The sequence below is a fragment of the Gallinula chloropus genome, assembly GCF_964237585.1.
Source record: "Gallinula chloropus genome assembly, chromosome: 6".
NCBI lineage: Eukaryota > Metazoa > Chordata > Aves > Gruiformes > Rallidae > Gallinula > Gallinula chloropus.
This window is the reverse complement of record NC_140091.1, coordinates 10340933-10353870: the sequence shown is the minus strand read 5'-3', so window position 1 is coordinate 10353870 and position 12938 is coordinate 10340933. Positions and strand designations below refer to the sequence as shown.

The window sequence follows — 12938 nt, the reverse complement described above, 5'->3', positions numbered from 1 at the left end:
GGCCGGACCCCGTTTCCCTGCGCGCCCGGCACTACACTTCCCGAGACTACACTTCCCAACAAGCTTCGCGCGACGGCGCCCCCAGTGTCCCGCGGAGGGCGGGCGCGGGGCGTGCCGGGAGCGGTAGTCCCCCTGCGGCGTGCGCGCGCCGCGAGGCGTGCCGGGGCGTGTCCTCGGGGGTATATAGGCAGCCGGAGGGGTAGGGGTCTGCACTCTGCCGCCGCCGCCCCTCTCCACAGCAGCTTCTATGCAATCTTCGGCCGTCGCCGCTCCCCCTTCCGTTAAGCCCGCGCCGGCCTCCCCGACGAGGTAGGCCCGGTCGGGCCGGCTTTGGTCGCGGTGTGTTCGTGTCGGGGGGGGGGGGGCAGCGCGGGAGACGGGGGCGCCTTCGCGCTGTGGGGTGACCTGAGGTGGGGGGAGGGGGGGTGGAGGGCGGTGCGCAGGCCTTCCCTCGAGAGCGGGAAGGCTGGGGGTGCTGATGGGGCTCACGGGCCTGTCCCCCTCTTCCCCCCCGCCCCCTCCCCCGTTTGCTCCCCCCGCGGTGGTACGTGCCGCCCCGCTCCTCAAGCGCCAGCTGGGCCCGCTCGGATCGCGCGGAGCCACCACGTGACCCCTGCGCGGCTGCTGCCATCTTTGTTGGGGGCAGCCGACGCCGCGGAACCTGCCTGTGGGGGGAGGGGGGAGCGGTTGGGGGGGGGTGTGGGTGGTCCCCGGCGTCACGTGACGCCGGGCCGCCAGCCCGTGAGGAGCCGCAGCCGGGGTTTGGCGCCAATGGCGGGGGGCGGGACCGGGAGGAAGGCGGGAAAGGCGCCCATTGTCTGTGAGGGGCGGAGTGGGGGGGGCTGTGGCCGCTGCCCGCCTCGCCCGGCCTTTGTTACACCCGGCGAGCTCCGCACCGCCGCCCCCGGCCTCTCCCCGCCGCCCGTCAGCTGTGCGGCAGCTGTCCCGCGCTGAGGGGAGCGAGCCAGCCCCCGCGGGGCTCTCCGCCACCCCCCGCCTCTCCGCCCGCCTCTGCGGCTTGTTCCGCGCTGCCCGGGGTGAGTGGTCCTGGTTCTCAGTCCCGCCTGACAGGCGTGGCCTGGCCCCGGCTGAGCGGGACGGCGCCCGCTTTCCCCAACGGTTCCACCTCGCACGGTGAACAAAGTTGAGGCTGGATCGGTGTCATAGAATCACAGAAGGGTTGGAAGGGACCCCGAGAGATCATCGGGTCCAACCCCCCGGGCAAAGCAGCTCCCTAGAGCACAAAGCAGGTCCCTGGAGCACAGCCGGCGGAGCCGGTGCCGCCTGGCTCTGCGTGGCCTGAGGAGCCAGCACTGCCCCTGGCTTCACACCTGCGGGAGGGCAGCGGGTGGCCCGGTGCAAACGCTTGTTCGGCGCTTTGTTTTCAGGATGGAAGAGGAATTGGCGGCTCCTTCCACATCCACAGACAAGACAGACAGGTGAGGTGGGAGCCGGGGTTGTCAGGTACTGCAGAGGAGAGGCCACCCTTGAGACAGGCAGTCAGGTGTGAGCTCTCACAGGCGCAGGTGTTGCAGGCACTGAGTCCTTGCCCTCACCAGTAGTCTGCACAAACCTAGTGCAACAAAACTCTTTCCAAGTACTACTAAATGTACTGATACCAACCGTGGTTTAGGAAGCTCTTAATCTGAGTTAATAAGTGCAGGGGAAGCATTTGGGGAGGCACAAGTATGTGACTAGCGAGTTGCAGCACTGCTCTGTGTGCAGCTCCTCATGCCCAGTGTCCTGGGCTGGGATGGAGCTTGTGGATGTGGAGCTGTGTGAGATGCTCTGAGTTGAAACTTGAGACCTGCACCCAGCATTTCTTCTCGGATGCGTGGTGCTGTGCTATAGGAAGTTGTAACTTGGTTGCTTGGGCTTGTTTCTTACCAGCACCAGAGTCTGATGAAGCACTCGGTGCTGCAGTAAAGTGTATTCTGCAGCTGTTGTCATACTGGCTTCTGATACCTGCACCTTGCAATGGTTGGTTGAAACTAATCTGTCTGTCCTTGGTGATTAGAACTAAAACTTGGTCCAGATCTAAACAAAGCCAAACAAGTCCCTGTGTTGGCAGTTCCAGCCAGTGTGATGTGTGCAACTCACTCTCTTGTAAAGCTGGCTGTAGGCATGATGCAGGTTTTTCTGACACCAAGTCTTCAGATTTCAAAGGAAACTAATGAACCCTGTATCTGATGTTTCTGCTCCCCAGTATGGATGTGGATGGAGAATCGAAGAAGCTATTGGGTTTAGGACAGAAACACTTGGTAATGGGAAATATTCCTGCTGCTGTTAATGCCTTCCAGGAAGCTGCCAGCTTACTGTGAGTAATGGAATGCTTTGTGTGTTTTGTAGGGCTTTTGTTTCCAGCCTCAGTGTTCTGATGTCCTTATGCAGGAAACGTTGAGGTGCTTTACCTTATATATGCTGCTGTATTTAATATCACTAAGGAGAGTATTACCTCCTTAAAATTAACCTCAAGTCTCAGATAATACTGTAGTTGGCTGCAATTTACACAGCTCTTGTGATAGTAATTGCCAGTGCAGCTCCCTAAGGAGGAAAAGGGATTTCATATTTTATTTTGTGGTGTGTGGTTCTGATGTAGCCACTTAATTTGGAAAATAATAGGATAGTGTCACTGCCAGTAACTCTGTTGATAGCCTTGATCAGTCTCTGAGGGTCGTGCTTCATCAGGATTTGGATTAATTTGCTTTGCACAATGCTTGTGAGAGTCACTTAGAGCTGAGTGACTGAAGAAACATTAATTATTTGCTTGTAACAGTGGGAGACAAGCTGAGAGACTGATTCTTTGTGTCCAGGAACTTCTAGCTTTCAAGTTCATGTATCAAAATCTAAAGTAGCAATTCTCCAATTACTCTTTTAGGGGCAAAAAGTATGGAGAGACAGCGGATGAGTGTGCAGAAGCTTTTTTTTACTATGGAAAGTCTCTTTTGGAGTTGGCAAGGTATGCTAATGGTCTCTGGATGATTGAGGCTGCCTGGCATAAAAAGATTTCTCTCTCATACAACATTCTGGGGTAACCTGTCTGTGTGTGTGTGGGGGGGGGTTGCACTGGGTGGGACAGGCCCCCTCCCCCCAGCATCGCAGCTCGTGCGGTTACAACGGTGTCGTTCCCAGAGCCAACAAACTGTTGTTCCCTTCAGAATGGAAAATGGTGTGCTGGGAAATGCCTTGGAAGGGGTGCAGGTGGAAGAGGAAGGAGAAAAAGCTGAGGAGGATTCTGCGTTACCAGCTGCCGATGGTATGTAAAGCTGTCGGCTGCGTCGTGGAGGCCCTGAGCTGGGTTTTCCTGTCTAAGCAATCCAAGTTCAGTCCATCAGTGTCTGAGGTAGCCTGTATCATTCTGTTGAAACTCCTAGCAGCCTGAATGGACCTTTTTGTTGTTGTTATTCTAATCTTGCTTAAAGATTAAACAAAAAGCCTAAAACTTCTGCAAGGAACTGTTCACAGAAAGCATGTGTAACGGGTCACCAGGTGTCTGTGTCCTGAAGCACTGCATTCAAACCTGCTTTCCTGAGCTTCACAGGCAACTCAAACTGCACTGTAACCTTGCAGCGGTACCACGTGTGTGTGGTAGGGCAGGTCTGAGTTCTCTGTAAGAAACAGAATGCTTGGATGCTACCTGCATCTGGAGATGGAACAGGAATTCCTGTCAATCCAGACTGGGGAAGCGCTGGCACCTCTCGCATAGCTGTGACTAAAAGACATGCTGGCATGCCAAACTGCACACTGCTTGAGCGGCCGCTTGCCATAATGCAGCCTGGGGAAGGGGGAAGGGATTTGCTTAGCTCCAGTTGCTGTGTTGGTGACATCCTGATTCCTTGTACTCTGAAAAAAGGAGCTTTTAGGAATGTCGTCTAACTTGATGACAAGCCGACAGGCTGGAGGGTCTGAGGGTGGTATTGTCGGTGCCCGTTAATGTCTGTGTCACTAAACTCGAAGACATGTTTATGCTTCCTTAACCATGTAGAAGAAGCAAGGGAGGAGTTGAGAGAACAGGTATATAACGCCATGGGGGAAAAAGAAGAGGCCAAAAAGTCTACAGAAGAGTCTCCTGTGCGACCTGAGAAGGAAATCAAAGCAGAGGATGTTGAAATGGAAGAGGTCACAGAAGAAAAACCAGCAGAAGAAACTGTTGCAGACAAGGAGATTACAGACCTTGAGGAGAAGGCGGAGGCTTCTGTGGAAAAAGTGACTTCAGAGGAGCAGAAGCAGCAGGTTACTGTGGAAGAGGAGGCAGCTGTGGAAGAGAAGGTGGTAGAAAAAGAGCAGATGACGGTGCCTGAAGACAAGGTAGCAGAGGCAGCTGAGGAGGAGAGAGCAACAGAAGCGTCTGACAAGGAGGCAAAGGCAGCCGTGGAAGAGGCTGAAGCTGGAGAGTCAGTTGTGGAAGAGAAGGGAGAGGTGGGAGAGCAGACAGCAGAAGCAACAGCAAAAGAGCCAGCTGTGGAAAAGGGAGAGGCTGTAGAAGGGCAGGCAGAGGCAGCTGTGGAAGAGAAGGCAGTAGCGCAGGAAGTGACAGCAGCACAAGTGCAGGCAGCAGTCGCTGTGGAGCAGAAGGAAGCTGGAGAAGGGGAGGCAGAGGCAGCTGGACAGAAGAAAGTTGAGGAAAAACAAGAGCTTGTAGAGGCAGCTGCAGAAGAGAAACTAGACCAATCTAAAGAGACTGAGTCCTCAAAGGAACCTGTGCCCACAGAGGGCAAAGAGCCACCTAATGACCTGGAAGAGAAGGCTGAAGTAGCTGCTAAGGTAGAGAAAGAGGAAAAGAAAGATGACCTGATGGAAGAGGGTGAAGGTGCTAAGGTAGAGAAAGAAGAGGCAGATGACCTGATGGAGGAGGGAGAAGGTAACAGTGAGAGGAGAAAAGTACTTGTGTGTGGATGACTTGCTGGATTTGGCTAACAATGGGTAAAAAAGTGTTCCATTCAGAATTTTCTGTTTGCCTTAGAATGAGGAAGGGGCTCTTGAAGGATTTGACCTCCAAGTAAAGTTTCAAGGAACAGTGAATAGTCTCGGTTTCTCTAGACTAACGCTTAACTAACTGCAAAGCAAATCTTGCTGAAAGCAAACTGACAGCCCTGTGACATGCATAAGCAGTGCCTAGGCTGGTGGAGAATACTGAATGGATGTTCACTTGCATGCATCTGGGATTACTGCACTAACCATCAGTATCTTGAAGCACAAGTTTCCTCTGGTTATAACCATGTTTTAGTTAAAAAACAAACAGTGGAGCAGCAAAATAAGAACAGCTGGATGTAGCAAAATAGCCCCTTTGGTTTTGGTGGGGGGAAGGAGCTCTTGAGTAGTACTGGGGTCTTTCTGCTGAGAATGTGGTTGGCAAATCTAAATATAATTTATCCTGGAACCTGAAAGCTCATTGCTGCTGCAGCCTCCCAGCTACCTGGCTGCTTCTGCCATTCTGCTTCCCTGCTTCATTGCAGATGTTTTCAGGACTCTGTTAAGGTAAAACCCGTGTGCTGTGCAAGTCCTGACTGCTTCAGCAAAGCCTTTGTGGGCCAGGGCTTTGCATAGCACAAGGTCACTGATGAGCTGGTGATTGAAACTCTGCTTGGCAGTAGCTCAGCTGTGCAGGTGGCTTATTTGAGGAGGGGTAAATGCCCAGATTAAATAGTTGTGGACACTGAAAGGATTTGTACCACTGAGCACAACTGGCACACAGTGGTGAAGCAGCTGCCTAACAAGGTGCCTGTCTGGACAGAGCATGACTGAACATAACCTAAGAGTAGTTACTTAGTCCTGTGAAAGGCTGCTTATGTGTGCACACCTCTTCCTTCTGCTCCAACTCTGTTGGTGTGAGGGCAAGTTTGAGGATCCTGGTCTGGTGCCTGGTCATTCCAGACTCCTCATGCTCTTTAAAATGGACTGGGCTCCCTGAGGTCTCTTCTGTTTTACCTGTGAGCAGGCTGGCCTCATAATGGCAGACTTAGCCCCCTCAGTGGTAGGGCTGTGCTTCTTGTAGTTAGACTAACGAGCTCCTGGGTTCATTAGTCTCCACCCCATCAGGCTCCTGTTCTGGAGTAATGGTTGTGACACAGGAGCTGACTTTAGAGCACTGGCTGACTTGGATGCCAAAGCTGCTAGCTGTGCCTTCACTGCATGTTGCCCAAAATGCTTTCCACTGGTAGAATAGATGATGCACTGCTCCTACACAGTGTTAGGAGTCAAATTTAAGTGCTACACCATAAGCAGGTTCATTAATAACATCACTGCTTAAATACCTGACGTGAGGAAGCTGAATTCAGAAACACTTGCATGCAGCTTGGCAGCTCTCTTGCTGAAAGCACTTGTTACCTGTAGCATGAAGTCCAGCCATGGACCAGTGCCCCCAGGGCTTCAGCCTATGATGCATTTGACAACTGAATCCTAGGTAAGTTTCTGTTCTAAATAGTATGAAATTAAACTTAAAATCTGAACTAAGGCAGCCTGGGACCTCCTCACCCTGCAGTGCCTCAGGCTTTCAGCAAGATGGCTGCTGCTGCAGCAAACCTACAGTGTCTCTGCTCTTCTTGCATCACGTGTCTAACCTGCCACTGGATGGGTCAGGGCTGGAGGTAACACTCTGCCTGACTCCTGGTGAAACGGGCACGGTAACAAGTGTCCTCATTCACCTACTTCCCCTCCAGAAACAGAAGAATCTGAAGAGGAAGATAAAGAAAATGAAAAAGCTGAAGATGATAAGGAGAATGAATCAGCAGTGGAGGAGAAGGTGAGATTGCCCAGCTCTGGTACTGGTGCTTGTGGGAGAGGGCAGTAATTGTCTGTGTGTTGTGCTGATGTCTCTTAAGTGTATAAAAGCTCACTTGTGCTTCAGTCCTGTGTGGGAAATCACTTCTCTTCAGAAAACAGTACTGCCTGCTTAAGGGATGGCATCCTGTGTGGTCAGCGTTGCAGGGCAGTGCTTGGCCTTGAACGTGGCCTTGGTTTGTGAAGTCAAAACAAATGCTCCCAGCCTGTTGAGTGTACAGCCTGGCAGGTGGAGGGGTGGGAGGGTTTGGTGAGGAGTTCTGCTTCAGCTTGTTGTGGGACTCTAGGTACTTGTGGCAGTTCCTTCTCTGTGCTTTGTGGCTGTGCCTCAGGCAGTGAGTCTGCCCTGTCAGATAAGCCATGATCAGGGTGGGAAGCACCGTGCTGCTGGTGGGACCCTGGTGTAGCAGCCTGGGAGAACCTGGAGCCTCCTGGGGTGATGTATGACACATGTGCTGGTCTCTGAGTATCTCTGGCTCAGACTACCCTAATGGAGTTAAAGCTTGCTAAAAATACCCCCCAAAAATAAAAACACCTTCAGTTTTTAGTTCTTCAAAGCACCTTAAAAAGAGTGTTGTTAAGGTAATGTCAGTCCTCTTATTTCTTGAAAAAATTAAGACCATATCCACTATAAGCTTCTGTTTGACTTAAACACCTTTGCTGCAGGCAGCGTCCCAGCTTGCTGTGATAATCCCTCCTGTGTGTTCCCTCTTCCCTTCCAGCCATAAATCACTTGCCTGTTACAGGAGTGTTCCCTTTGGCAGCACCACTCAGCAGCTCAGAGGTGCTGTTGGAGTGACTTGGTTTGACATGGTGTCAATCTTCAATGTCTTTACAGGACAGTGAGGAGGATGAAATTGGGAATCTTGAACTAGCCTGGGACATGCTGGAGTTGGCAAAAGTCATCTACAAGAGGTAAAGCTTAACTCTGAACTGGGATATGTGCTAGAGAAACCCACTGGGAACTGATGCCATGAGTGAGTGGCATGTGTGGGGTGTTCTCCTTGGGGTTTGAACGCTGCTTTTGTCTTGGCTTAGACAAGAAACAAAAGAAGCTCAGCTCCATGCTGCTCAAGCTCATCTAAAGCTGGGAGAAGTTAGCATCGAGTCTGGTGAGTAGTACAGTTCCCATGTAGGAAGTGTTTGGTTCTGCTTTCTGTCACTGTCTGGTACTGAAAAGCACATGGAGGGGAGTTAATGCTGCTAAAATGGGCTTGGACACCAAAAGATGGACAAGTTGGTGTATCCTTAAACAGGGTACCCTGTGCTCTTCCAGAGCAGTAAGAAGCTTGGAGTAAGAAGTATAAACAAACAGTTGACTCATTTAAACATCCCAAAATCCCAGGCTGTGGTTGGGAAAGACCCTGGTGCATTACAGAGCAGAAAAAGGGGGTGGGAAGCAAGCTCCAGGTTCATGCCTTCTCCTGTCTCCTGCTTTTCACTTAGAATGGTGTTTTACTCTTGCTAAACTCAAGTAGTCTTGCCTTTCCTGTGGGAAGCACTGCAAAGGGTCTGATGGGTTCTGCACAAGGGGTGTGAAACAAGGGCTGTGCTTTGTCACTGGAGTATTTTCAGTGGAGAAGGTGACTGAAGGCAGCAGGGGACTGTCCCAAGCTCGGGATTCAGAGTGCTTTGTTCATGGTGGCAGGTGGAATAGCTGGATCTCTGCCTGGTTTTGCCCTGGCTGCTCAGCTTCCCTTGGTGTAACTAGACAATGTGGCCTTTAAGGGTTGTGGGGAGCAGGTTGTGGACAGTGCTGCTGAGAGGGGGAGGCAGCTTGGGACCAGGTGGTGTCACCCTGTCATCAAGAAGCAGCCCATCACTGAATGCAGCATTCAGTGTTGGGTCTGTGGTCAGGCTGTACAGTGAAATAAAACGCAGAGTAACCGAATTGAGGGGTTGAGATATCCAAACAAGTGGTAAATGAGCCTGGTTTGTGAAGACCCTACATCTTCCCCTCTAGAAAACTACACACAGGCTATAGAAGAGTTCCAGGCCTGCCTGGCCCTGCAGCAGAAGTACCTGGAGGCTCACGACCGCCTGCTAGCAGAGAGCCACTACCAGCTGGCACTGGCCTATCACTACAACAGCCAGTTCGATGAGGCAGTTCTGCAGTTCAGTAAATCCATGGAAGTCATCGACAAGAGGATGGGTGAGTGGCTGCCAGAAGCCCACACAGGGCTAGAGATCAGGAGCAGGCTGAACTCCCCTGGGAGGAGTTCAGTGTGCTCCTTGCTCTGCCCTGCAAACGTTTGCCAGGCTGGAACTGGTAACGGGCTGCGCTGATAAACAGCGTGGCTGGGGGAGCTGTTGGTAGATACCAGCCCCTGTGGCTGTTGATAAGTGGGCAGCTGCTCTGCCCTGAGGCTCCTGGCACGGTGACTGTCCCACCCTAGCAATGCTCACTGAGCGAATAAACAGAGCAGAGAGCGGCGCTCCCGACGATGAGAAGGAGATTGAGGAGCTGAAGGGGCTGCTTCCTGAGATCAGAGAGAAGATTGAAGATGTGAAGGAGTCTCAGAAGAGCGCACGAGTAGCTGAGCTGGCGCTGAAAGCGACTCTGGTGAGTGTGTCCTGCTGCTGCCTTCGAACCAAACCCCCTGCTCCAGCCAGACTTGAGTAGTGGGAAGAGCTCAGACCCCCATCATACAGACCGGGGTTTGTGGTGGTTTGCTGGTGATACAGGCTGTGGGCTGTGAGAAAGGAGCCTGAGCAGCTGATGGCTGAGGGAAGGGTAGTTAATAAATACACTGATGTTACTTGCTCCTGGCTCAAGCAGAACTCAATAGGCTTCTACAGCAATTTAACATGCTGGGTCTGGAAGCGATCGGTCAGCTGTGTGTGAGTGGCCTGAGTGTTGTGTCACTGAGCTGTCTGTAGGTGTAGGAGCTGAGCCCCAGGAGATGTGAGGGAGTTGGGTTTCTGTCCTGTTCTGAACTAGCACGTATGGCTCTGTGTGAACAGACCAGGACTTGTTCCACATCTCTTCCTGCTCTTTCTTAAGGTTGGAACTACATCCGGCTTCGCCCAAAGTGAAGACAGTGGTTCCGTCTCCACGGTAAGTTAAAGATGGATGCTGATGCTTTCTGCCTGCTCTGAGGATTGCTGTCACTCATGTTTTGATGTCTGTCTGTCTCATAATAGATTCCAGTAAGAAAAGCAGCTGATGGTGCTTCTCAGTGTGTCACAGACATCTCCCACCTAGTCCGGAAAAAGGTGAGTCCGGGCAGGACTGGCTGAGCCAGAGTGTGCTCAGGTACTGCTGCTGCTCTGTGCCAATGGATTGCTTGGCCTAAAGCTGTTTTTCTTAATTCTCTAGTGGAAAAAAACCACTCTGTAAAAAATAAAACCAGAAATGGGGCCTGAAACCCCTTTCCACTGGGAGCCAACCAGCCTGGGAACCATCAGCCTTCAGGCCAGTTCTGGATGGTTCTGCACCCTGCCTGCCCCACACATGGGTTCAGCTTCACAGCTGTGGTGTGTGGCTTCTGTGGGTGTTGGGGGAGCAAGTGCCCTCCTCTGCTGTGCAACTGTGAGAGGAGCAGGGTGGCCTGTGGCTTCTGGAAAAGGGTCAGCACCCTGTTGGGTTCCCTGCTTCCCAAGTGGAAATAGAGAACTGGACTTAATAAATAGCAGAGCCAGTCTAATGGCAGCCTTGATAAACTGCCTCTGATGGGGTCATGGGTTGAGCACTGGGGGCCTCTAAAGGGTTTTTTTCTGGAACTAGTTGGGAATACAACTAAAACTCTCCTGTACTGGAACCTCTGTGCTTCAGGTGCTGCTGTGGCACAGCCTGGCCTGTGCTCTCCTCAGTTGAGGTTTGCCTGGAGCAACTCTGACCTGTGTGCCTTAAATTTACCCCAGCACTGTTCCCTGGCTCCCCAGCTGTGTGTTTCCTTGCCAAACTCCAAGGGTAATCCAGAGCTTCAGATACCAGCAGCTAACTCATCTCCTAATGGAGATCCTTCTGTACAAAGCTTCAGAGCTTTGGCTAAATCCCAGCACTTGGGTATCAGTCTCAAACCTCCTGGCAAGTTAGAGGTTTAATAGGTCATGAGTGATGACAGTGAGGTGGCAACCTTATAAACAGCACTTTAACACAGTGAAGGCTAAACCATTCTGTCTTCAGAGGAAACAAGAGGATGAGACTCAGCAGGGAGACAGTGAAGCCAAGAAGTCTAAACCAGAGCCGGCTGTCAATGGTGGTGGTGGTGGTGATGCTGTCCCCAGTGGCAATGAGGTTGCAGAGAAGATGGAAGAGGAGGTGGGCAGCTGAGGCCAGAGTCTGTCTGTGCCTGTTTCCTTTGTCCCTCTGATCAGGTGTGGGGTTGTGTCTGGGTGGGGGGTACTGCCTGGCTCCAGGACACATGTAGGACTTGACCCTGGGGCTGGAAGGGCACTGGTGTGGGGATGTGGAGCTTGGGGGGGGGGACACAGAAGCATGTTCTGGGTTTTGGGGTTGGGCTGAGCTGTACTGCAGGACTCCCTGAAGTCTCTTTGGTACCACTGGGTTTTAGTGCTGATCACCTGGACTGCAGGTGCCCAGGGGCCCCATTTCAGGGTAATGCTGGGGGGTCACTAAGCCTTTGATACAGAGCCTGGGAGGGGGTGTGGGATCGCTGCTGTAAGGCAGCTCCTCTTTTATATGGGAAATATATAAACCAAACCCCTTTTCTTTCCTTTTAGACAGAGAAAAGGCCACAAGCAGACTCAGGGGCTGCAGTTGAAAGCACAGTATGATAATTCTTCAACCTTGGACACTCCTCTCCTTACAAGGAAAATGGTTTTGTATATAGTGTATTTTTTCACTTTTTGGCCACTTTTGTATGACTTCAATAAAGATTGTAAGCAAACAGTCCTTGTCTTACCCCTCCTCTGCTCCTCTCTGCCCTGGGGTGAGGAGAAGAAGCAATGGGTAAGGGGTCACTGCAGTCCTGCACTGGGGTTAAGTCCAGGTCAGCCTTCCTCTGCCTCCTGGGGTAGGACTGTGGGTGTGTGTGCTGAGCACAGGGGTGATGGCAGGGGGGTACTCAGGGCCCCCACTCCCTGAAATACAGATATTAAAAAAGGGCTAGCAGCAAGGAAACTGTTTATTAAACACCTAGTTGGGGAGATAATGCTGGGGCTGTTGCTGGATTCTGGGGTTGAGCCCTGAGTGGTTCCTGTGAGGCTTCAGGGGCTGGGGGGGGAAGGAAAAAAAAGTTCAGCTGCTCCCCTGTGGGGCATGGTCCTGGGCTGAGGTGCAGCCTTGGGCAACTGTGGCTGTGCCCAAAGCCTCTGGGCTTTCCCCTTGCCCATCCCAAAGCTGGAACACCTGCTTGCCCACCTTCCATCCCACCCTGACTTCCTCTTCCACAGAGGAACTTTCCCCTGGTCCTTGCCCAGCTCACCTTAGGGGAGGTTAATGCTGTGCTGAGGGCTCCCGAGGGGGAGGGGGGTCCTCCAGGGCTGCTAAAGAGGCAAGGGGGAGGTAGGGGGGCCCAGGGAGGCGGCTGGGGGCTGCAGGGCTGCCTGGCCTTGGTGCTGGCACCGGGGGCTCCTGGGAAAGGAGAGAAGGTGCATTAAGAGGAGGGGGGCCCGGTCTCACCCTGGGAGGCTACTGGCATGAGCTGCCTGGCACCCCATGCCAGAGGTGCTGCTCTGATGTTAGAGGGCAGATGGGGACTGTGGTTCAGCCCTTGGTGGGGAGGAGCCTCTGGCCCTGGCTCCCTGTGTCCCCAGCTGTGGCCAAGGCAGCAGTTCTGAGCTGCATCCACAACCATGGTCCCATCTGGGTCAGGAGCCCGACCCCCTCCCCTAGTCACTGGAGACCCAGAAATAGCAGAGGGTGGGATGAGGCTCTTACCCTGAAACGTTCTGGTGCTGTCAGGGCTGGTGGGAGTGGGGGGGCTATAGGGGGTGGGAGGATCGCAGGGGGCAGCTGTGTCCCTCTCTGCTCCATGCGCCATCGCAGCATCCCCACCTCTGCCTGGAGCTGGGCCAGCTCCTCTGCGTGCTGTTGGGCTGCCTGTGAGCCTGGGGCATGGGAAATCCTCACCATGGGGTTTACAGCCCCAGCAGCCCTTTCCCCAGGCATGCAGGGTCATGGGCTGAGGACATCAGAGCTGCAGCCGTGACCCTCCCCACCTGTTTCTCCCCAGTGTCTAAGGGAACACTGT

General features: G+C 52.9%; 1 protein-coding gene across 1 annotated transcript; it reads left to right on the top strand.

The window, feature by feature from the left end:
* Window positions 1-177: 177 nt before the first annotated feature.
* Window positions 178-11624, top strand: NASP (nuclear autoantigenic sperm protein). The gene is made up of 15 exons (XM_084266345.1): window positions 178-309; window positions 1389-1439; window positions 2207-2317; window positions 2879-2959; window positions 3159-3256; window positions 3986-4861; window positions 6660-6742; window positions 7619-7695; window positions 7819-7892; window positions 8744-8932; window positions 9177-9343; window positions 9785-9838; window positions 9925-9996; window positions 10910-11044; window positions 11467-11624. The coding sequence occupies exons 1-15, from the start codon at window positions 248-250 to the stop codon at window positions 11518-11520; spliced, it is 2184 nt and encodes a 727-aa protein (XP_084122471.1). The 5' UTR covers window positions 178-247; the 3' UTR covers window positions 11521-11624.
* The last annotated feature ends 1314 nt before the right edge of the window (window positions 11625-12938 follow it).